The sequence below is a fragment of the Rhinopithecus roxellana genome, chromosome 3, assembly GCF_007565055.1.
Source record: "Rhinopithecus roxellana isolate Shanxi Qingling chromosome 3, ASM756505v1, whole genome shotgun sequence".
NCBI lineage: Eukaryota > Metazoa > Chordata > Mammalia > Primates > Cercopithecidae > Rhinopithecus > Rhinopithecus roxellana.
In genome coordinates this window covers 147,672,643-147,698,355 of record NC_044551.1, presented here as the reverse complement: position 1 = coordinate 147,698,355, position 25,713 = coordinate 147,672,643, and the positions used below count along the sequence as shown (strand labels likewise).

Below are 25,713 nucleotides of genomic sequence, written 5' to 3'. Positions count from 1 at the left end.
GTTATCAACATCCTCCACCAGAGTAGACATTTGTTACAATTGGTGAATCTATATTGACACATCATAATCACCCAGAGTCTATAGATTATGTTAGGGTTCACTTCTTTTTTTTTTTTTTTTTTGAGACAGGGTCTTACTCTGTTGCCCAGGCTTCAGTGAAGTGGCATGATTGTAGCTTACTGTAACCTCAAACTCCTGAGCTCAAGCAGTCTTCCCACCTTGGCCTCCCAAAATCCTAGGATTACAGGCATAAGCCACTGTTCCTGGCCCAGGTTCGCTTTTTTTTTTTTTTTTTTTTTTTTTTTTTTTTTTTTTTTGAGACAGAGTCTTGCTCTGTCGCCCAGGCTGGAGTACGATCTTGGCTCACTGCAACATCCGCCTCCTGGGTTCAAGTGATTCTCCTGCCTCAGCCTCCTGAGTAGCTGGGATTACAGGTTTGCACCACCCACACCCATCTACTTTTTTTTATTTTTAGTAGAGATGGGGTTTCACCATGTTGGCCAGGCTGGTCTCAAACTCCTAGCTTCAAGTGATCCGCCCGTCTCAGCCTCCCAAAGTGTTGGGATTACAGGCGTGAGCCACTACACCTGGCCCCAGGGTTCATTCTTGATGTTGTACATTCTGTGGGTTTGGACAAATGTATAATGACATATATCCATCATTATAACGTCACACTGAGTACTTTCATTGCCTTAAAAATCCTCTGTGCTATACTTATTCATCTTCCTGCCCCTTCACAGACCCTGGCAACTACTGATCTTTTTACCATCTCCATAGTTTTGCCTTTTCCACAGTGTCATATAGTTGGAATCATACATAATGTAGCCTTTCAGATTGGCTTCTTTCACTTAGTATGCATAATAAGGTTCCTCCATGTCTTTTCATGGCTTCTTAGCTCATTTCCTTTTAGTGCTGAATAACATACTATTGTCTGGATGTACCACAGCTTATTTAGCCATCCACAAACTCAAGGACATCTTGATTACTACCAAATTTTGGCAGTGATGAATAAAGCTGCTATAAATAACTGTATGTGGGTTTTTTGTATGGATGTAAGTTTTCAGTTCCTTTGGATAAATACCAAGGAATAGAATTACTGGACCATATGGTAACAGTATGTTTAGTTTTGTAAGAAACTGCCAAACGATCTTTCAAAGTCTGTACCATTTTGCACTCCATCCAGCAATGAATGAGAGTTTCTGTTGCTCTACATCCTCTCCAACATTTGGTGTTATCAATGTTTTGGATTTTGGCCATTTTAATTGGTATGTAGTGGTATGTCATTGTTTTAGTTTGCATTTCCCTGATGATATATGATGTGGAGTACCTTTTTATATGCTCACTTGTCATCTTTATATCTTCTTTTGATGAAGTGTCTGTTAAGGTCTTCTGTCCATTTCTTAATTGGTTTGTTATTGTTGAATTTTAAGGGTTCTTGTATCTTTTGGATAATAGTTCTTTACCAGATGAAAATATTTTCTCCCAGTCTGTGGTTTGTGTTCTCATTCTCTTGACATTGTCTTTTGCAGAGCATTAATATTAAGGAAGTCCAGCTTTTCAATTATTTCTTTCAGGGATCATGCCATTGTTGCTCTCTCTAAAAAGTCATCACCATACCCAAGGTCAATTAAGTTTTCTCCTGTGTTGTCTTCAAGAAGTTTTATCGTTTTGCATTTTATATTTAGGCCTATGATCCATTTTTAAATATTTATTTATTTATTGTAGTGACAGGGTTTTGCCATGTTGCTCAGGCTGGTCTTGAACTCTTAAGCTCAAGGAATTCTTTTGCCTTGGCCTCCCTAGTAGCTGGGACTATAGGCATATGCTTGGCTTCTGTGATCCATTCTGAATTAATTTTGCTCTAGCACCATTTGTTGAAAAGACCGTACTGCCTTTGCTCCATTGTCCGAGATCAGTTGACTGTAGTTATGTGGGTCTATTTTTGGGCTCTCCATTCTGTCCTGTTGGTCTGTTTTTCTAATCTTTTGTCAATACCATACTGTCTGGATGACTGTTTCTTTATAGTTAAGTGAACTCTAGTAGTGTCAGTCTTCCAACTTTATTCTTCTTTTTCAATATTGTGTTGAGTGTTTTGGGTTTTTTTTCCTTTCCATATAAACTTCAACATTAGTTTGTCAATATCCACAAAATAACTTGCTGGGATTTTGATTGGGATTGCATTGAATCTGTAGATCAAGTTGGGAAAACCTGACATCTTAATAGTATTGAGTCTTCCTATCCATGATCATGGAATATCTCTTATTCTTTGATTTATTTCATCAGTTTTATAGTTTTTCACATATAGAATGTGTACATATTTCATTAGATTTATGTCTGTTTTACTTTGGGGGATGTTGATATAAATGGTATGGGTTTAATTTGAAATTCTACTTGTTCATTGCTGTTATGTATGAAAGTGATTGACTTTTATATATTAACTTTGTATTGTGCAACCTTAGTATAATTCATTTATTAGTTCTAGGAGGCTTTTGTCAGTACCATTGAATTTTCCATATAGATGATCTTGTTATCTGTGAACCAAGACAGTCTTATTTCTTTCTTCTTAATAATCTTCATACGTTTTTTTGGGTCTTATTATATTAGTTATGACTTCTAGTACAGTGTTGAAAAGGAGTGGTGAGAGGGGATATCCTTGCCTTGTTCCTGATCTTAGCTGGAAACTTCTAGTTTCTTATCATTAAGTTGATGTTAGCATTGGGCTTTTTGTAGGTGTTCTTTATCAAATTGAGGAAGTTTCCCTCTATTCCTAGTTTGCTGAATGGTTCTATTATGAATGGGTGTTGGATTTTGTGAAATGTTTCTGTATCTACTGATATGGTCATATGATTTTTCTTTTTTAGCCTGTTAACATAATGAATTACATTAATTGAATTTTGAATGTTGAACCAGCCTAGGATACCTGGAAAAAATCCCACTTGGTTTTATATATGATTTGTTTCATATATGATTGGATTCAATCTGCTAATATTTTGTTGAAGATTTTTGCATCCATGTTCATCAGAGAATATTGATCTATAGTTTTTTTCTTGTGTCTTTGTCTGGTTTGATATGAGGGTATTTCTAGCCTCATAGAATCAATTAGGAAGTCTTCCTTTTGCTTCTTTCCTCCGATTGAGACTGTATGGAGTTAATAAAATTTCTACCTTAAATGATTGGTAGCATTCACCAGTGGATCCATCTGGGCCTGTTACTTCCTGTTTTGGAAGGTTATTACTTATTGAGTCAATATCTTTAATAAATATAGGCCTATTTAGATAGTCTGTTTTTTCTTCTGTAAGTTTTCACAGATTGCATTTTCCAAGGCACTGGTGCATTTCTTGTAGGTTATCAGATTTTTGGGCATAGAGTTATTCATAATATGTCTTGGTTATCCTTTTAATGTCTATGGGACCTCAGTGGATGTCTCTTCCTTCATTTCTGATATTAGTAATTTGTGTCCTCCCTTTTGTTCCTCCTTAGGGAGCCTGACTAGAGGCTTATTGAGTTTATTGGTCTTTTGCAAAAGCCAGGTTTTCATTTTGTTGATTTTTTTCTATTGATTTCCTGTTTTTAATTTCATTGATTTCTGCTCTTATTTCTTTTCTTCTGCTTATTTTGGATTTGATTTGCTTTTCTTTTTCTGGTTTCCTAAGATGGAAAATTGGAGTATGGATTTTAGATCTTTCTTATCTAATATATGCACTCAATGCTATACGTTGTGCTCTAAACTCTACTTTCACTGCATCCCACAAATTTCGATAAGATACACATTTTTTTCCACTTAGCTCAAAATACTTTAAAATTTCTCTTGAGATTTCTTCTTTGACTTGTGTTATTTAGAGGTGTCTTTTTAAATTTCCATATATTTTGGGATGTTTCAGTTTTCTTCGTGTTACTGATTTCTCATTTAATTCCCTTGTTGTTTGAGAGTAAATACTATATTTCTATTTTTTAAAAATTTGTTAAGATGTGTTTTTAAATGTTACAGAATGTCTTCTGTCTTGGTGAATGTTCCAGGTGAACTTGAGAAGAATGCGTTTCTGCTGTTGGATAAAGGGGTTGATAGGCGTTAATTATATCCAGTCAATGGATGGTATTGTTGAATTCAGCTATGTTCTTAATGATTTTTTGCCTGCTAGATTGGTCCATTTCTGATTTGAGGGGTGTTGGAGTCTACAACTATAATAGTAGTTTCATCTTTCTCCTTGCAGTTCCATTAGTTTTTGCCTCTTGTAGTTTGATGCTCTGTCATTAGGTGCATATACATTAAGGAATGCTATGTCTTGGAGAATTGACCCATGTATCATTATGTAATGCCCTTCTTTATCTCTAATGACTTTCTTTGCTTTAAGTCTGCTTTTTCTGAAATTTTTTGTTAGTGTTAGCATGGTATATTTTTCTGTTTACTTCGAATCTATATGTTTATATTTAAAATGAGTTTCTTTTTTTTATTTTTTTTTATTATACTTTAAGTTCTAGGGTACATGTGCATAACGTGCAGGTTTGTTACATATGTATACTTATGCCATGTTGGTGTGCTGCACCCATCAACTCGTCAGCACCCATCAATTCATCATTTATATCATGTATAACTCCCCAATGCAATCCCTCCCTCCTCCCCCCTCCCCCCTCCCCCCTCCCCATGATAGGCCCCAGTGCGTGATGTTCCCCTTCCCGAGTCCAAGTGATCTCATTGTTCAGTTCCCACCTATGAGTGAGAACATGCGGTGTTTGGTTTTCTGTTCTTGTGATAGTTTGCTAAGAATGATGGTTTCCAGCTGCATCCATGTCCCTACAAAGGACGCAAACTCATCCTTTTTTATGGCTGCATAGTATTCCATGGTGTATATGTGCCACATTTTCTTAATCCAGTCTGTCACAGATGGACATTTGGGTTGATTCCAAGTCTTTGCTATTGTGAATAGTGCCGCAATAAACATACGTGTGCATGTGTCTTTGTAGTAGAATAATTTATAATCCTTTGGGTATATACCCAGTAGTGGGATGGCTGGGTCATATGGTACATCTAGTTCTAGATCCTTGAGGAATTGTCATACTGTTTTCCATAATGGTTGAACTAGTTTACAATCCCACCAACAGTGTAAAAGTCTTCCTATTTCTCCACATCCTCTCCAACACCTGTTGTTTCCTGACTTCTTAATGATTGCCATTCTAACTGGTGTGAGATGGTATCTCATTGTGGTTTTGATTTGCATTTCTCTGATGGCGAGTGATGATGAGCATTTTTTCATGTGTCTGTTGGCTGTATGAATATCTTCTTTTGAGAAATGTCTGTTCATATCCTTTGCCCACTTTTTGATGGGGTTGTTTGTTTTTTTCTCGTATATTTGTTTGAGTTCTTTGTAGATTCTGGATATTAGCCCTTTGTCAGATGAGTAGGTTGCAAAAATTTTCTCCCATTCTGTAGGTTGCCTGTTCACTCTGATGGTAGTTTCTTTTGCTGTGCAGAAGCTCTTTAGTTTAATTAGATCCCATTTGTCAATTTTGGCTTTTGCTGCCGTTGCTTTTGGTGTTTTAGACATGAAGTCCTTGCCCATGCCTATGTCCTGAATGGTACTACCTAGATTTTCTTCTAGGGTTTTTATGGTATTAGGTCTAACATTTAAGTCTCTAATCCATCTTGAATTAATCTTCGTATAAGGGGTAAGGAAAGGATCCAGTTTCAGCTTTCTACTTATGGCTAGCCAATTTTCCCAGCACCATTTATTAAATAGGGAATCCTTTCCCCATTTCTTGTTTCTCTCAGGTTTGTCAAAGATCAGATGGCTGTAGATGTGTGGTATTATTTCTGAGGACTCTGTTCTGTTCCATTGGTCTATATCTCTGTTTTGGTACCAGTACCATGCTGTTTTGGTTACTGTAGCCTTGTAGTATAGTTTGAAGTCAGGTAGCGTGACGCCTCCAGCTTTGTCCTTTTGACTTAGGATTGTCTTGGCAATGCGGGCTCTTTTTTGGTTCCATATGAACTTTAAAGCAGTTTTTTCCAATTCTGTGAAGAAACTCATTGGTAGCTTGATGGGGATGGCATTGAATCTATAAATAACCTTGGGGAGTATGGCCATTTTCACGATATTGATTCTTCCTATCCATGAGCATGGTATGTTCTTCCATTTGTTTGTGTCCTCTTTGATTTCACTGAGCAGTGGTTTGTAGTTCTCCTTGAAGAGGTCCTTTACATCCCTTGTAAGCTGGATTCCTAGGTATTTTATTCTCTTTGAAGCAATTGTGAATGGAAGTTCATTCCTGATTTGGCTCTCTGCTTGTCTGTTACTGGTGTATAAGAATGCTTGTGATTTTTGCACATTAATTTTGTATCCTGAGACTTTGCTGAAGTTGCTTATCAGCTTAAGGAGATTTTGGGCTGAGACGATGGGGTTTTCTAAATATACAATCATGTCATCTGCAAACAGGGACAATTTGACTTCTTCTTTTCCTAACTGGATACCCTTGATTTCTTTCTCTTGCCTGATTGCCCTAGCCAGAACTTCCAACACTATGTTGAATAGGAGTGGTGAGAGAGGGCATCCCTGTCTTGTGCCAGTTTTCAAAGGGAATTTTTCCAGTTTTTGCCCATTCAGTATGATATTAGCTGTGGGTTTGTCATAAATAGCTCTTATTATTTTGAGGTACGTTCCATCAATACCGAATTTATTGAGCGTTTTTAGCATGAAGGGCTGTTGAATTTTGTCAAAAGCCTTTTTTGCATCTATTGAGACAATCATGTGGTTCTTGTCTTTGGTTCTGTTTATATGCTGGATGACGTTTATTGATTTGCGAATGTTGAACCAGCCTTGCATCTCAGGGATGAAGCCCACTTGATCATGGTGGATAAGCTTTTTGATGTGCTGCTGAATCCGGTTTGCCAGTATTTTATTGAGAATTTTTGCATCTATGTTCATCAGAGATATTGGTCTAAAATTCTCTTTTTTTGTTGTGTCTCTGCCAGGCTTTGGTATTAGGATGATGTTGGCCTCATCAAATGAGTTAGGGAGGATTCCCTCTTTTTCTATTGATTGGAATAGTTTCAGAAGGAATGGTACCAGCTCCTCCTTGTACCTCTGGTAGAATTCAGCTGTGAATCCATCTGGTCCTGGACTTTTTTTGGTGGGTAGGCTATTAATTGTTGCCTCAATTTCAGAGCCTGCTATTGGTCTATTCAGGGATTCAACTTCTTCCTGGTTTAGCCTTGGGAGAGTGTAAGTGTCCAGGAAATTATCCATTTCTTCTAGATTTTCTAGTTGATTTGCGTAGAGGCGTTTATAGTATTCTCTGATGGTAGTTTGTATTTCTGTGGGGTCAGTGGTGATATCCCCTTTATCATTTTTTATTGCATCTATTTGATTCCTCTCTCTTTTCTTCTTTATTAGCCTTGCTAGCGGTCTGTCAATTTTGTTGATCTTTTCAAAAAACCAACTCCTGGATTCATTGATTTTTTTGGAGGGTTTTTTGTGTCTCTATCTCCTTCAGTTCGGCTCTGATCTTAGTTATTTCTTGCCTTCTGCTAGCTTTTGAATGTGTTTGCTCTTGCCTCTCTAGTTCTTTTAATTGTGATGTTAGAGTGTCAATTTTAGATCTTTCCTGCTTTCTCTTGTGGGCATTTAGTGCTATAAATTTCCCTCTACACACTGCTTTAAATGTGTCCCAGAGATTCTGGTATGTTGTATCTTTGTTCTCATTGGTTTCAAAGAACATCTTTATTTCCGCTTTCATTTCGTTATGTACCCAGTAGTCATTCAGGAGCAGGTTGTTCAGTTTCCATGTAGTTGAGCGGTTTTGATTGAGTTTCTTAGTCCTGAGTTCTAGTTTGATTGCACTGTGGTCTGAGAGACAGTTTGTTATAATTTCTGTTGTTTTACATTTGCTGAGGAGTGCTTTACTTCCAATTATGTGGTCAATTTTGGAATAAGTGCGATGTGGTGCTGAGAAGAATGTATATTCTGTTGATTTGGGGTGGAGAGTTCTATAGATGTCTATTAGGTCCGCTTGGTGCAGAGATGAGTTCAATTCCTGGATATCCTTATTAACTTTCTGTCTCGTTGATCTGTCTAATGTTGACAGTGGAGTGTTGAAGTCTCCCATTATTATTGTATGGGAGTCTAAGTCTCTTTGTAAGTCTCTAAGGACTTGCTTTATGAATCTGGGTGCTCCTGTATTGGGTGCATATATATTTAGGAGAGTTAGCTCTTCCTGTTGAATTGATCCCTTTACCATTATGTAATGGCCTTCTTTGTCTCTTTTGATCTTTGATGGTTTAAAGTCTGTTTTATCAGAGACAAGGATTGCAACCCCTGCTTTTTTTTGTTCTCCATTTGCTTGGTAGATCTTCCTCCATCCCTTTATTTTGAGCCTATGTATGTCTCTGCATGTGAGATGGGTCTCCTGAATACAGCAGACTGATGGGTCTTGACTCTTTATCCAGTTTGCCAGTCTGTGTCTTTTAATTGGAGCATTTAGTCCATTAACATTTAAGGTTAATATTGTTATGTGTGGACTTGATCCTGCCATTATGATATTAACTGGTTATTTTGCTCGTTAGTTGATGCAGTTTCTTCCTAGCCTCGATGGTCTTTACATTTTGGCATGTTTTTGCGATGGCTGGTACCGGTTGTTCCTTTCCATGTTTAGGGCTTCCTTCAGGGTCTCTTGTAAGGCAGGCCTGGTGGTGACAAAATCTCTAAGCATTTGCTTATCTGTAAAGGATTTTATTTCTCCTTCACTTATGAAACTTAGTTTGGCTGGATATGAAATTCTGGGTTTAAAATTCTTTTCTTTAAGAACGTTGAATATTGGCGCCCACTCTCTTCTGGCTTGTAGAGTTTCTGCCGAGAGATCTGCAGTTAGTCTGATGGGCTTCCCTTTGTGGGTAACCCGACCTTTCTCTCTGGCTGCCCTTAAGATTTTTTCCTTCATTTCAACTTTGGTGAATCTGGCAATTATGTGTCTTGGAGTTGCTCTTCTGGAGGAGTATCTTTGTGGCGTTCTCTGTATTTCCTGAATTTGAATGTTGGCCTGCACTACTAGGTTGGCGAAGTTCTCCTGGATGATATCCTGAAGAGTGTTTTCCAACTTGGTTCCATTTTCCCCCTCACTTTCAGGCACCCCAATCAGACGTAGATTTGGTCTTTTTACATAATCCCATACTTCTTGCAGGCTTTGTTCATTTCTTTTTCTTCTTTTTTCTTTTGGTTTCTCTTCTCGCTTCATTTCATTCATTTGATCCTCAATCGCTGATACTCTTTCTTCCAGTTGATCAAGTCGTTTACTGAAGCTTGTGCATTTGTCACGTATTTCTCGTGTCATGGTTTTCATCTCTGTCATTTCGTTTATGACCTTCTCTGCATTAATTAGTCTAGCTGTCAATTCTTCCACTCTTTTTTCAAGATTTTTGGTTTCTTTGGGCTGGGTACATAATTCCTCCTTTAGCTCTGAGAAGTTTGATGGACTGAAGCCTTCTTCTCTCATCTCGTCAAAGTCATTCTCTGACCAGCTTTGATCAGTTGCTGGCGATGAGCTGCGCTCCTTTGCAGGGGGAGATGTGCTCTTATTTCTTGAATTTCCAGCTTTTCTGCCCTGCTTCTTCCCCATCTTTGTGGTTTTATCTGCCTCTGGTCTTTGATGATGGTGACGTACTGATGGGGTTTTGGTATAGGTGTTCTTCCTGTTTGATAGTTTTCCTTCTAATAGTCAGGACCCTCAGCTGTAGGTCTGTTGGAGATTGCTTGAGGTCCACTCCAGACCCTGTTTGCCTGGGTATCAGCAGCAGAGGTTGCAGAAGATAGAATATTGCTGAACAGCGAGTGTACCTGTCTGATTCTTACTTTGGAAGCTTCCTCTCAGGGGTGTACTCCACCCTGTGAGGTGTGGGGTGTCAGACTGCCCCTAGTGGGGGATGTCTCCCAGTTAGGCTACTCGGGTCAGGGACCCACTTGAGCAGGCAGTCTGTCCGTTCTCAGATCTCAACCTCTGTGTTGGGAGATCCACTGCTCTCTTCAAAGCTGTCAGACAGAGTCGTTCGCGTCTGCACAGGCCTCTGCTGCTTCCCGTTTTGTTGTTTAGCTGTGCCCTGTCCCCAGAGGTGGAGTCTACAGAGACAGGCAAGTTTCCTTGAGCTGCTGTGAGCTCCACCCAGTTCGAGCTTCCAATGGGCTTTGTTTACGTACTTAAGCCTCAGCAATGGCGGGCGCCCCTCCCCCAGCCTCGCTGCTGCCTTGCGGTTAGATTGCAGACTGCTGTGCTAGCAATGAGGGAGGCTCCGTGGCCGTGGGACCCTCCCGGCCAGGTGTGGGTATAATCTCTTGGTGTGCCCGTTTGTTTAAAGCACAGTATTGGGGTGGGAATTACCCGATTTTCCAGGTGTTGTGTGTCTCAGTTCCCCTGGCTAGGAAAAGGGATTCCCTTCCCCCTTGCACTTCCCAGGTGAGTCAGTGCCTGGCCCTGCTTCAGCTCTCGCTGGTCGGCCTGCAGCAGCTGACCAGCACCAATTGTCCGGCACTCCCCAGTGAGATGACCCCAGTACCTCAGTTGAAAATGCAGAAATTACTGGTCTTTTGTGTCGCTCGCGCTGGGAGTTGGAGACTGGAGCTGTTCCTATTCGGCCATCTTGCTCCGCCCCTAGAACTTTTAAATAGCTGTAGTGCATACTCTCCTCCAGCTGTATCAGTTTAACCATTTCCTTTGTTGTGTTGGACATTTGGGGTTATTTGTAACCCTTTGCTTTTGTAAATAAAGCTGTAGTGAGCATTCTTGGCATACATACATTTGCAAATATCTTGGATTATTTCCATAGGATATTTTTAAAAACCAGATATTCATAGTACATGGGATATAAATACTTCTATGGCTCTTGAAATATAATGCCAAATTGTGCTGCAGGATTGCTACATGTACTAGTTTATAATCTCCACTTTTCAGTGTGTGAGAATATCTGTTTTACCACATCTCTTTCAAAATGTGGTAATCCTATGACAATAATCATTTTAAAAATAGGTAAAATATGCATTTCTTTGATTACTAATGAGGTTGAGATTTTTTGTATGTTTATTTTTCTTTTGTGTTTTATAAGCTGCCTGTTCGGAGTTTTTAAAAATGCAGTTTCTTTTCACTAACATGTTTATCTGATAATTTTGTATTGATTTGTACCTAGTGAAATATATTAACTAATTGTTGTATATGTTGCTTATTTAGATTTTGCCATCTAATCTTGATTATGAATGCTTTATATAATCAAATTTCTAAATTTTTATGTGGTCAAATATATTACCTTTTCATTATGATTTCTCTCCCTCAACTTTTCTCAATGTTTCGAGTGACTTTTTTTCATGCCAAGATCAGATAATGCCCTATAGTCTATAGAGTGTATTTTAGTGTCCCAACTTTATAGTTGTTTTTTGTCTTGTCTTGTTTTTTTTATATATATATTCAAGTTTTAATCCATTTGGAATTCTGTGGAGATACAGGGATTTTGTTTTTCCTCCCCCAATTTAAATAATTCTCCCAACAGCATTTACTGACAGTTCTTTCTATTTCAACTGACTTGAAATGCTGTCTTGATCAATGCTTTAATTTTGATATGCACCACCATTGTGTATATTGTGTAAATCCCAATTTTGGTATTGTCAGAGTTTGTTTTTCTGTCTCATGGTTTCGAAATGATATATGATTGTTTTTGCACTTCCTGATTACTAAGGCTGTAACACATCTTTTCACGTGTTTATTGCCCTCTTTCTATTGCTTGTTCACATCTTTTGCTAGTTTTTCAGTTAGTTTGTATTTTCATGGATTTGTAACAATTCTTTATATATTCTGGGTAGCAGTTTTCTATTATATGCATTACAACTATTTTTTCCTAGTCTGTGATTTCACTTTTTACTTTTTGTAAATTTCAGTGTCATTAAATTCGTCAATTTTATATGGTTTGTGTGTTTTCCAGTCTTAATTTGACAGATACTTACTGAGCATCTACTATGTTTCAGGGACTGTTTTGGGTACTTGGGATAGGTCGTAAACAAAATACACAATATTTCTAGAGTTCACATTCTAGAAGCTCAAGAAATATTTATAAAAATATTCACATGTATTTTTCCCGAAAGTGTTTATAAGTTTTGCTTTTTCAGTTTTAGATCATTAATCTACCTAGAATTCATTTTTTATATGATGTGAAGTATGAGTAACCATTTATCCAAGTACCGTTGATCGATTAACATATTGTTTCTTCACTGTTTTGTAGTGACACCTGTGTTAGGTATCAAGTTTCTGCATTAGTGTGGGTTTGTTTCTGTGTCTATTTTATTGGTATATTTCTCTGTCCTTGCATCTGTATTACACTGTTAATTACTATGGTTCTATAATAAGCCTTGATATCATAGGTCTTCATACTTAGTTTTCTTCAAAATTGTTTGACCTGTTTTTAGTTCTTGGCGTTTTTTTTTTTTTTTTTTTTTTTTTTTTTTTTTTTTTTTTTTTTTTTTTGAGTTGGATCTCACTCTTGTAGCCCAAGCTGGGGTGCAGTGGCGTAATCTGGGCTCACTGCAACCTGTGCCTCCCAGGCTCAAGCGATTCTCTTGCCTCAGCCTCCCCAGTAGCTGGGACTACAGGTGTACACCACCATGCCTGTCTAATTTCTTGTATTTTAGTAGAGACAAGGTTTCACCTTGTTGCCCAGGGTGGTCTCGAACTCCTGAGCTCAGGTGATTTGCCCACCCCGGCCTCCCAAAGGGCTGGGATTACAGATGTGAGCCTCTGCGCCCTGTCAGTTCTTGCCTGTTGTATATGCATTTTAGAATCAGCTGAACTACAGTTACATCTTTGGTTATGCATGGCTTCCTTTTCAGGGCTGCTGTTAGCTGTGTCAGAGTGAAATCCTGCTGTATATTGGTTGTGTCTTCTGGTTTTAACAGTTCTTAGGATGCTTGAACCTCCTAGTGCAGTTTCTTTCTTTCTTACATTTTTCTTATTCACGACCTCCCCCTTCCCTCTCTCTTCTCTTTCTTTCTTTCCTTTCTTCTTTTCTTTTCTGTTAGTGTTTTTGTTCCTATTGTTCTTTTCATGTTCCCATCCTTGTTTCTTCTTTTTTCTTACGGTCATTCTGAAGAGTACTTTAAAAATATATTTTTATTGAAGTAGTATATTGTGCATGCGTCGAGGGAAGCAAATAATAAAGAAGCATATAAAACAAGAGGTGCAAGTCCCTCTGATATCAGTTGGCTGAGACTTCCCAGATATTTTATGGGGGCATGTATAAATCTGTGTCTATTGAAGAAAAGGTCATATGCAGACTGTTCTGTAGCTTGCTTTATTTTTTTAATTTAATTTTAATTTTATTATTATTTTTTGAGATGGAGTCTTGCCCTGTCACTCAGGCTGGAGTGCAGTGGTGCGATCTTGGCTCACTGCAACCTCCACCTCCCGGGTTCAAGTGATTCTCCTGCCTCAGCCTCCTGAAAGTAGCTGGGACTGCAGGCGCCTGCTGCCACCAAGCCCGGCTAATTTTTGTATTTTTAGTAGAGAGGGGATTTCACCATATTGGCCAGGCTGGTCTCAAACTCCTGACCATGCGATCCACCCGCCTCTGCCTCCCAAAGTACTGGGATCACTGTGCCCGGCCAGCTTGCTTTATTTTATTTAGTATTTTAAAAGACATTCTTCTATAGCTAATTTCTTCTCATGGCTGCGTTGTATGTATATACAGTGATTTAACCAGTTCCCCATTGATGGACTTGTAGATGTCTACTTCCTGATCTTGCAGCTTTCAGACACTGCTGATCCTCACTGGCATAGTGGAAGTTGGGTAATTTATTTTCTCTCTCCTTAGGCCTTCCCTTTCACTCTTTTCAATTTAGTGGGGTTCTACCAAGAACTTTCTTATATGCTCTTCAGAGCACTGGCATGTAGCTTTCTCAAGAGGAAAGAGTTGGCAGTAAACCTTGGTGTAGTTCTTTTGTTTGGTTCTATCTGTATTTTACTGTTAAAAAACCCCCAAAAACTCAGAGTATTTTTTTTTTTTTTGAGATGGAGTCTTGCTCTGTTGCCCAGGCTGGAGTGCAGTGGTGCAATCTTGGCTCACTGGAACCTCCGCCTCCTGGGTTCAAGCCATTCTCCTGTCTCAGCCTCCTGAGTAGCTGGGATTACAGGTGCCTGCCACCCTGCCCGGCTAATTTTTGTGTTTTTAGTAGAGACGGGGTTTCACCATATTGGCCAGGCTGGTCTTGAACTCCTGACTTGAGGTGGTCCACCCGCCTTGGCCTCCCAAAGTGCTGGGATTACAGACGTGAGCTGCCATGCCCAGCCTCTATTACCGTATGGTATCCTGGAGGAGTGTTTGTTATGTAGTGTTAAAAGTAGCAGCCTGATTGTAGAGTTGAAAAATGAAATGAGTTGGAGAAAATGGACATGGAGTATTTAAGCAGCTCTTTGCCACACACTTGACTATGAGAGGGCAGGGAATGAAGAGATGCAGATCTTGAGATTTTTCATTTTATTGGTGTTACACTTTTTGAAAGAAGTTAAAGTTGGATATCTGTGTTACATAATTTGTCCATCTCTTAATCCTCCTAGCCTCCACCAGGTAGTGTGAAGATGCCTAATGTACCCAATACACAACCAGCAATAATGAAACCAACAGAGGAACATCCAGCTTATACACAGATTGCAAAGGTTAGTTCATGTTAGTTGTATAAATTCATATTGGCAATTATAATATCAATAACATTTACTTTCAGAGCAAAACAATTCTTTATATGGTTACATTTCTGTTGCTTAATTTTTAACTCACAAGTCTGAATTTGCTGTCTTGTCACCCTTCAAATATTCATTCCTCTTGGTCAGCTTATACCATTTGTTTTATTCTATTATTAGGAATTATTGAATTTGTGTATCATCTTGGTGTATAAATTTTTATTGCCTTTGGTCTCACTTTTAAATGCATACTACCATTAAGGTAAAAATGATGGAATAATAGATATTATTGGGAGAGTGTTATAATGCTAAAGTAATAGTGTTAGGAGGTAGAAGATTGCAAAAATCTGAGAAGAAAGATTAATAAGATGCCTGATAACATGTAAGGGCAAATTGAGTTATAAAGAATTTGTTAATCACATCCTTTGACCTCATTCTCCTATAACATTTAAGATATTAGAAAATATTCTTGCATTGGTGGCCTTATATATCATTTCATCTGATTTATAGGAGCCAATTCAGTTGCCCTTTTTTCTGTTGTTCATTTTCCACAACTGTTCCCATTGCCTCTGTTCTTCATTCATTTAGGCATAGAGGTCGTCTGAATTTCATTTTCCAGATTACCTAAGGATTCTGGCTACTTTTACTAAGAGAAGTTTTCCTGTCCTAATGGACCCAACATTCCCACTGAGGGTTTTCAGAACCCAAAGACCAAATGAACCAAATATCCCTGTAATATTTTCTGTAACTATGATCTTCAGTAAAATTCCTGTACTTTGGAAGTGCATTTGAATTAGGTTTCTCTCATAGTAGAGAAGTAGGAGTTAGCATATAAATGTTAAAGTATTTTATACTTCTGACAGTCTGTTCACATATTGATATTTTTTATTTAGGAACATGCATTGGCCCAAGCTGAGCTTCTTAAGCGCCAGGAAGAACTAGAAAGAAAAGCCGCAGAATTAGATCGTCGGGAACGAGAAATGCAAAACCTCAGTCAACATGGTAGTATCCAAAGAAGTTTGAAATAAAAATAACTTTTAAACACTTTACATTATGTCTATACTAACTCCTAGGTTATTTGGCCTGTGGATAAAACCTTACCCTGTTTTCCTGTTCTAACAAGGAGATCAGACACAGCAGATTGCCTCCTTGATACTCTGTAGCCTTCTAATCTTGGCTGATTTGCATAGTCTTTTGTTGATAGATTAGAACAGTGTTAGCCTCATCACACACAAAATGAATGTGAATATGATACTTTTTGCTTACTCTGAGGCCAGGAGCCTTTGATTCTGCAGTTAGGTCCTCCTTGATTCTATTGAATCTTTGTGAGTACATTTGCATGTACCCTACATTTGACTCCTACCTGATTTATTCAAGTCAATTTCAGATTTTCTGCCCCAGACCTCACAAGTATTTTGTCAAATCATGTTAGAAAAATTGGAAGCCTGAGGTATTCATATGATGCCAAAGAAATAAGTGGTGAATTGTTTGCAGTGAATTCTATTCAGTTTGTGCCTGCCAAAGCACCTCAAAGGAGTCTCTTAGGGAAAGCTACCAGTCTCTGAGTAAGAAGAGATAAAAGAGCTAGGTAAGTCACTGTTAGGATGTCTGGGATGAGCTAGATAAGTCATTGTTAGGATGTCTAGCTTTGATGTAATGCAAAGCTAGAACAATAACAATATACAGAACTATTTCTTTTTATCTTAGAATGTGTAAGTCTAGGGCTTTGTGAGAACACATTTATCCTGAGTCATTTTCTTGCTTGCAGCGTCAGAGGTAGCATCTATAGAAGGAGAAACTAAAAGTTGAACTGAGACCAATGTTTCTGAAGTACCTGTAACTAAAATCCATCCTGTTTTTTCAGTACTGGCAAAGACAAACTATTTCTATGAGAGATATGTTAGTAAAGACAGTAACAAAGAGTAGGAAATTAACAATTAGACTGCAGTATGTTAGCACATTTTAGTACTTTTCCCCTCTTAACTCACACTTAAATCATCAGTACAATCCTGTGAGGGGTGGTACAGTTTTTATTCTCATTTTACAGATATGGAAACTAAGGCTTGGAGGGGAGAGTAAGTTGCCCAAGGTGACCTTGCCCAGTAAGTGGCTAGCCACTTATGGTTCCAGAGCTTCTCTTCTTTACAAGTATTCACTGCCGCTTCTCAAATAGTATGAGATTGTTATGATAAATGAACTATATGAAATTTGAATAGTATGATAAATGGAACACAGGAGACTCATTGGGGAGAATCAGAAATAGGTTATTGTTCTTTGTACTATAAAAATTACCCTGGTCTGGAAAAAGTATGTAAAATTGAGTTTTTAAAAATTGTGGGATATAACATTTAAAATTGGGAAATGGCCTTAGGTGCTGTTTTTACCCTCTGTTTTCATGTTTTGACTTCTTTAATTTTTTATTTCCCCCACCATTTCTCAAGTCTTATTTTTAATCTGGTTTCTTTATATAGAGACATTTTTTTCCCCTTTACAGTTTGAATTTGTTTTTCTCTGCCTTTTTAAAGGTTCTCTAATTCCTTAGCTTCCTTATCATGACTGTTTCATGTTTTCTTTGTTGTAGGGTTTTCGTACATATATCTTTTGGATATTATTATTTCCCAGATTTTGAGTATTCTTAATTTGTTTCTTTGGTATTGGTTTAATCTTGGACTTAACAGAAAACTTGAAAAAATTAGAAGCTGGTCTCTCTCCACATGGGATAGGAATTATAACAGAATTATATTTGAAGATTTAAGATGCTGAGGAGAAAATTGAAGTTTAAAAACTGGATGGCCTTTACATGCCAGCCAGACTCGGGACTGTGAAATAAATCTGTTTTAGGGCAGAAGCACTGGATATGTGCTTTCTTTTTGTTTTTTCTATACATAAATGGTTCCTGCTAAATGTGATATGATATGACACTGGAAAATTATTTTACCATCTAATGTGCTCTAAGGTGATGGTATTCTGAGAAAATTTTTTAAAAATCTAAAGCTTATCTTTCAAAGTTCTAGGAATACAGAGATATAGTACTACAGTTTTTCTAAACTTTTATTAAAATAATGGAGTTTTTCTTTATTGTGAAACAAAAAATAAGAATATCACATTTGTTATAATATAAATAACCTTTTCTTTTTTTAAAAAAAATTTACAGGTAGAAAAAATAATTGGCCACCTCTTCCTAGCAATTTTCCTGTTGGACCTTGTTTCTATCAGGATTTTTCTGTAGACATTCCTGTAGAATTCCAAAAGACAGTAAAGCTTATGTACTACTTGTGGATGTGTGAGTATATAACAATTTATATCTTTGCTTAGAATTTATATTTTTGTTGTCAAAATCCACTTTTTATTTCAAGGATAATATAGCAAACCAGTCTTCTTTTTCTATACAAAAAGCATAATCATCACGATTTCAGAGTGAAACATATCATATTCAGGTACTTCAGAATTGTACTGTATATGACAATGTAAATCCTTGGCTGAGAAAAATCTGTATATTGAGAACTGGCATTCTTTTGAGGAAAAGACAACTTCTCTGTCATGTGGGTAAAATTTTGTAAGATTCTTTTTCCTTGAAAGATGTTATCTAGTCATGATTTGCTTGGAAAAAATAATGCATACTAATTTTATGCAGAGGAAGGTCATTTAAAAGAGTTCTGTTAAATATAGGTATTATAGCTGTTTTTAAAAAGGCATAAATTATTATATAAACTAATTGTTCTTTTTATAGCTTTGGGTACAGTTTACTTTTTGTTTTCATTTGCGATACTTTTATTATTGAAAGTGCTCAATTAATACAGGACATTTTGTTGAACGGAACATTAGAATATACATTTGGGGCTTTGTTGCTCACATCACTTTGAGTATAATAACTCATGGAATACTGAAACAAAATGTCAAGCGGTTAACAGTTTTACTGTGTGTGCACAGACCTCCCACTTACTCTCAGTTTCATTTTTATTCCAAACAGTAGTCTCAGCCTCATTTTGATATAATGTCAGAAGGGAAGGTAGCTATTGAGGGTTCTCACATGCACAACATCTGGGTTAATGGATAATTTGTAGGGTACATTCTTGACGGAGGAAATTTACTTGTTTTTACTTTATGATTAATGAGACTACCGCCCCTCCCTTAATGGATGAGATAATTTTCCTCCAAATCTTTTAGGAGCATTCTTCATGTATGTCAAGTTGTTTTGGAATATGAGAAGTGATTCCTAATGGATAGTCTATTTTTAACTCTTCGTTTTTAGTATTTTTTGAGATATTCTTGATCTAATATCTTTTGCTGAATCCTGAGTGTCAGTAGTATATATTTTTAATATTAAATGGTTCCATGTATATGTACATGCTAACCAATTTTTATTTAGTCAGTATAATATACGCATTTATATTTTATATATGTTTATTTTTTTAAATGGGCAGAAATTGTCCTAGCATTTTATTTTATTTATTTATTTATTTTGAGACAGTCTTGCTCTGTCGCCTAGGCTGGAGTGCAATGGCGTCATCTTGGCTCACTGCAACCTCCGCCTCCTGGGTTCAGGTGATTCTCGTGCCTCAGCCTCCTGAGTAGCTGGGACTACAGGCACATACCACCATGCCTGGCCAATTTTTGTGTTTTTAGTAGAGATGGGGTGTCACCATGTTGCCCAGGCTGGTCTCGGACTCCTGGCCTCAAGCAATGCGACCACCTTGGCCTCCCAAAATGCTGGGATTACAGGCATGAGCTACCATATCCAGCCAGCCTAGTATTTTACATGTATGTTCTTTGACCTAGTGAAAAAAATATAAATACATATTTTTGAGATGGGGTCTTGCTATGTTGCCCAGGCCGGAGTCGAACTCCTGGCTCAAGGGATACTCCTACTCCAGTCTCCTGAGTAGCTAGAACTAGGAAAATATTTTTTGGTGGAGGAAATGGGTGTTGGAAGAAAATTATAGAAGGAATTTAGTAAATAGAGATTAAATGGGAGAGATGGTTAATTTTAACTAAATGATTAATTATCAATGCCGATTGTTTCAGAATAGATGTGTTTTGTCTTAGAAATATATCACCTTCTGAGTGTCACAGAAATAATGTAGTTGACTGTATTTTTCTCCAGCCTTGTTCAGTTGGCATGTCTGTCAACTGTATTCAGAGGGCTTACGATTCCAGTTAGGGTTCTGTTTTGAAGAAGCAGATTCCCTGGAACAAAGTAAGATCTATTACCAGCTTAGTAATGTGCCTACATTTTGTAGAATATTGCCTTTGTAATAAATTATTTGTAGAATATATTAACCTCTTGATTTGGGGGTTGACTAATGTTTTCACACTGTAATAATAATTACAGTGAGAGCTCATATTTATTGAGGATTTACTTTGTGTCAGTCACAGTGCTGTATATATTATCACTTTATATATATTATCTTACTATATTAAATCCTAACCACACCTCGAAGGAAGTACTACATTATTTGGTTTTATAGATAGGAGAACTAAAGCTTAGCAAATTTGAGAAACTTGTTCAGTATTACATAAGTAAGGAAGGAGGTGTATAGCTTGACTGTAGGGCTCAGAGTCTAGATTTCCAGCTTCTGCCACCTACAAAGAACAAAGAACCAAAATGAAGAGGTAATTTACATTTTAAGCCGATGTGAAGAAGATATGCTTTCAAAGCTACTTTATTTGAAGCAAATAATTTAAACTATAAATGAACTGAAGCAAATAGAAATATTGTGAAATGAATTTCAACCTCTTTGAGTGTACTCTTGAATTAAAAAGGAAAAAATAAAAACAAGCCATCTACATTAAAGACTATTTGGTGAAGATAATATACTGTTATAAAGCTATTTATGTTAGGCATCTATATTGTAATTCAGAACTTACCAAGAAGAATATTATAATGTTGCAAATTTAGATCAACTAATACCAGATTTGAGTGCTTGATGAAGCAAACTGAAATGTTATGTGAAGGAGAGTTGTTCAACTTGTAAATCACATAAACAAAATGGCCCAAAGATTTCTTTAGTGTTCTGCCTACTCTTGGAGTCTACCAGCATTGATTCATCACTCACTCAAATTGGGCTGAAATTAGCAGTATGGAAACATATATTTTACATTTACCTTACCTTTCTGTATGTTTTTTGAACTCTGCATAAGTGGACAGATTGTTCAGTAATTAGCCTTGGACATTTTAGTCTTCATTGGGATATAAGTAAATGATTTATTGATCATGTTTCATAGAAAACATTTAGAAAAACATTTTTTTTTTTTTTTTTTTTTTGAGACGGAGTCTCACTCTGTCGCCCGGGCTGGAGTGCAGTGGCCGGATCTCAGCTCACTGCAAGCTCCGCCTCCCGGGTTCACGCCATTCTCCTGCCTCAGCCTCCCCAGTAGCTGGGACTACAGGCGCCTGCCACCTCACCCGGCTAGTTTTTTGTATTTTTTAGTAGAGACGGGGTTTCACAGTGTTAGCCAGGATGGTCTCGATCTCCTGACCTCATGATCCGCCTGTCTCGGCCTCCCAAAGTGCTGGGATTACAGGCTTGAGCCACCGCGCCCGGCCAAAACATTTTTATTACACAAAATTAGATTGATGTTTTCATCTATACTTGGAAGAATTTTCATGAACTTTAAAGCATAATTATACATATATTTTATCTTTCAGTGGATTAGGAAATAACCTAATTTGAAAATTAACATTTAGTTAGAATGTTCTTAAGGTCTAAAACTTTTTAAGGCAGCTGGATGCTATTTAATGCTGCCTAGTAATGATTTTCTATTTTACAATCTTTTCAATTCTGTTTTTAAGATCTTAACACAACCACCCTTATTTTGATGCCAAGGGTTTTGAGTAAATTTATTATGAGCAAGCATTCCTGAGAGTTAAAAATTCTAATGGGACTAGAGTAATGAGTGAGAGTGTCTCTTTTGTGATAGAATTGAATGGAATTTTAAAGTTGGAAAAGCTGAAAAATTGAAGCTTACAGAGGTTAAATGACTGTCTTAATCTAAGAGCTTTTTTTTTTTTTTAAGCTCTAGAGCTTGTTTACTTATCTGGTGGGTTAGGTAAAAGCAAATTTAGGCATCCCAGAATGTGTGTGTATATCCTGTTTTATTATTAATTTATTTGATTTGTAAAGAAATCTTAAAGTTTGAGATTTAAAAAAACTCGATCCAATACGTTTTCCCAATTGTTAATTTTAATTCAAGAGTTGGCGTATTTTTGTTGATTTGATAATTAACATTTAACATTCTTTTAACTTATGTAAGAATGTACTTACTATAATAAATTCAGCCTGTGAATAAATTTTTAAAAAATCCTTTGAAACAGTTATTAATTACGGTGGGTCAAAGTAGTTCTTTAGGATCATGGTATAGTTAGATGTTACTCAGATTTTTTGTTTTTGGTCTGTCAGGGAAAGTAATTATTAACAGCATATGATGAATTTGTCGACATCTATTTGTGTTAACCAAAAGAAAAGCCTGCCACAGTAACTAAAATGCATCATGTAGTGTGGGGGAGTGAAGAAGGGACTTAATAAATTTAATCCTCTACCAAAATGCAAGTTTCTTTTCAGGATTTTACAAATGGACAGCTCTATGAAGATGAATGAATAATCGTTATGCATTGAGTATATAGTCACTAGAAATTGCTACTGTATTAGTATTTTTAGTCCAGTTTTTAGTCTGCAGCCCCATTCTGTAAAGATACAGTTTTTCCTCCTAAGTCCTGCATCTTTTCCTGGCAGGCACTGCTTTTCTTCTTGGGCTTCAGATCAAGAGACATTATCATATGTTTCCTTTTCGGGAAGAAGCCCTTAAGGTAGTGTGCCTCTGGTTTAGCTACGTCATTATGAGGAGGCGAGGGCCAACAGAATTTTTGCCAAACAGTACATGTATTAAGACTTGATGGCTCAAGCCTGTAATCCCAGCACTTTGGGAGGCCGAGACGGGCGGATCACGAGGTCAGGAGATCGAGACTATCCTGGCTAACACGGTGAAACCCCGTCTCTACTAAAAAAAAAAAAAAAAGACTCGCTTTCCTGTGTATACTCTGTTTTCAAATCAAATACGTTAAGATACAGCAGTATTTTGAAAAATATAAATGGAAACATGGGGTAGAATACATTTGCTCTTAGGAAGTATTTTTTTATTTACAGTTTTTTGTTGGATGAATTCATAAATTGAATGTAAACATTTCTTTTTCTATTTTGTTTTCTGATTCCACAGTCCATGCAGTAACACTGTTTCTAAATATCTTCGGATGCTTGGCTTGGTTTTGTGTTGATTCTGCAAGAGCGGTTGATTTTGGATTGAGTATCCTGTGGTTCTTGCTTTTTACTCCTTGTTCATTCGTCTGTTGGTACAGACCACTTTATGGAGCTTTCAGGTAAAATGTGTGTACTTTAAAATACACTCTTTAAAACCTGTGAAGTAAAGAATTGGTAGTACACGTTAAAAGGAAAATTGACACATTTTCATTAAAAAATTCTTGTATTGATGTATAACATACATTCAGGAAAGTTCAATATAGCATCCCTGTGTATTTATTGGATTTTGTAAGTCATAAAATTCCATTTTTTTCTTCCATTTGACAAAAAGACCAAACATGAAAATTGATGGAAAAATAAGAATGGTCTTAGAAGTCAGTATTTGTAAAATATTCTCTTCCATATGTTATACTTTAAGAAAAATTTTGCTCTTTGCCCACCCCACCTCTACCTTCATAATCCCAATTGGTGCTTACAGTTTTAATTTTTAAATTAACCTAGGAAAGGTAAAAAAAAGCGCAATATTTAAAACGAGCCATTTGCACCTAGCAACTTGGATTATTTTCTTTATAAATTCATTTTAGGTTTTTTCAAAGGCAGCAACATTTTAAAGACCATGTATGCTACTAGGTTAAGTATGATGCTTTACATAGTATATTTTAATCAGTGGTTAGGGTTAACATTTCCTAAGTGCATGTTCTATGGGATGTTAATAGGTGCTGGGAAAAAAAAGAGCTCATAAGCTTAGTAAATTTGGAAACAGCTGGATAATATGGTTAAGCAAGTTTCTTCATTTCAGGATTTCTTACACTCTTTAAGTACCTAGTATGATTTGTGCTTTATGACTTGACCATGCAACCATTATTTGTAGAACTATTGCTTTAAGAAGTATTGGGAAATACTGATAGAAATGATAGTCCTATATGGGTTCATATATTTAATAGTTTTTTAACTCATTTTTATTTGAGTAAACTCATTTGTGAATAACAAACTATTTCAACTCTCATGAATAAGGGGTAACGTTACTAGGATATATGCATGTGTTGTTTAAAGATATGTTAGGGAAATTAGAGGGCCGCATTTAAGTGTTCAATATATTTTTCCATTGCAACCTAGAATCTCTTTAGTTAACCAGAATGTGTAACACACATACACACACACACACACACACACACACAGAGTTAGAAACCCAGATCTGTAAACAGATGGGGGAAAAACAGAAGAGAACAGGAGATGGGAGAACATTAGGGAATTTGTAGAGAAAAGGTGTCAGACAAGAAGTAAATTATTACTTAGAAATGGCATAAAGAGAAGAAATGATGAGAGGAGGAGTGAAGGGAAGAAATGATGGGAGAAGGGAAAGGAGAAAAGAACCTTTGGATACATTAACATATGGGAGATTGGTTGCCAAGGAACGGAGAGAGCTTCTCCTGTAGACATGGGTTGCAGAGGAATGAAAGGGACGTATTTACTCCTTGCATGATCTGAGTTATTGCTGTTATTTTCTTTGTTATCTAAGCGTGGCTCACAAGGCTTTTTCTATTTATTTTTGATGTCTAACCTCTGCCTAATGACCTCCATCACATTACCAATATGTTACCGATCTGTGATGATGCTGGCTGGTAGGAGTGAGGATATCGTTATGAAACTTTCTTTAAAAAGTGACCTGAGACTAGGGAATTTGGATTTTAAACCTTCTGTGACTTATGTAGCCAAAATAAATGACTAAAAGCCAACTTTCTGCCTTTTATTTCCTGAAGTCACTTGGTATTTTTTGTTTTCCCCCATTTTGGCAGTTGAAATAAAAATACTCGATTGAACATTTTTACTTCTGGCATTATTGATCCCTAGGCTGAGTTCTTGTTGCATCTCAGTCTTTTAAAGTATATACAAATATATTAATAATCTGGTTTTCACTGTGCAGAGTAGAACTGAGAGGAATACTTTTTTTTTTTTGAGACGGAGTTACGCTCTTATTGCCCAGGCTGGAGTGCAGTGGCCTGATCTCGGTTCACTGCAACCTTTGCCTCCTGGGTTCAAGCAATTCTCCTGCCTCAGCCTCCCAGGTAGCTGGGATTACAGGTGTGCACCACCATGCCTGGCTAATTTTGTAGTTTTAGTAGCGACAGGGTTTAACCTTTTTGGTCAGCCTGGTCTTGAACTCCTGACCTCAGGTGATCCGCCCACCTCGGCCTCCACCCACATCAGCCCCCGCAAAGTGCTGGGATTACCGACGTGAGCCACTGCGCCCAACCCCGAGAGGAATACTTTTTGTGGGGAAAGATGAATTAAAGTATTTATAATCATTAATATACCTTCCTGTTATGTATCTCTGGCATTTCCTTATATTGATATATTTACAGGACTTTGTTCTCCATATGGTAATCTCATTGTAAAAATCTGAAGGAAAATTATATAGCGAAGTTTCAAATGTATGTTTTTTTTTTGAGACGGAGTCTGGCTCTGTCGCCCAGGCTGGAGTGCAGTGGCCGGATCTCAGCTCACTGCAAGCTCCGCCTCCCGGGTTCACACCATTCTCCTGCCTCAGCTTCCCAAGTAGCTGGGACTACAGGCGCCTGCCACCTGTCTGTTGGAGATTGCTTGAGGTTCACTCCAGACCCTGTTTGCCTGGGTATCAGCAGCAGAGGTTGCAGAAGATAGAATATTGCTGAACAGCGAGTGTACCTGTCTGATTCTTACTTTGGAAGCTTCCTCTCAGGGGTGTACTCCACCCTGTGAGGTGTGGGGTGTCAGACTGCCCCTA

General features: G+C 37.3%; 1 protein-coding gene across 2 annotated transcripts in view; it reads left to right on the top strand.

Moving 5' to 3' along the window:
- Nucleotides 1–25,713, top strand: part of SCAMP1 (secretory carrier membrane protein 1) — a 117,912-nt gene that overhangs the window by 43,345 nt on the left and 48,854 nt on the right. For both annotated transcript variants that reach the window (XM_030927575.1, XM_030927574.1), the window contains exons 3-6: nucleotides 14,575–14,673; nucleotides 15,588–15,696; nucleotides 17,849–17,977; nucleotides 22,909–23,068. In XM_030927575.1, the coding sequence (XP_030783435.1) occupies nucleotides 14,575–14,673; nucleotides 15,588–15,696; nucleotides 17,849–17,977; nucleotides 22,909–23,068 (497 nt within the window). The remainder of the gene's footprint in view (nucleotides 1–14,574; nucleotides 14,674–15,587; nucleotides 15,697–17,848; nucleotides 17,978–22,908; nucleotides 23,069–25,713) is intronic.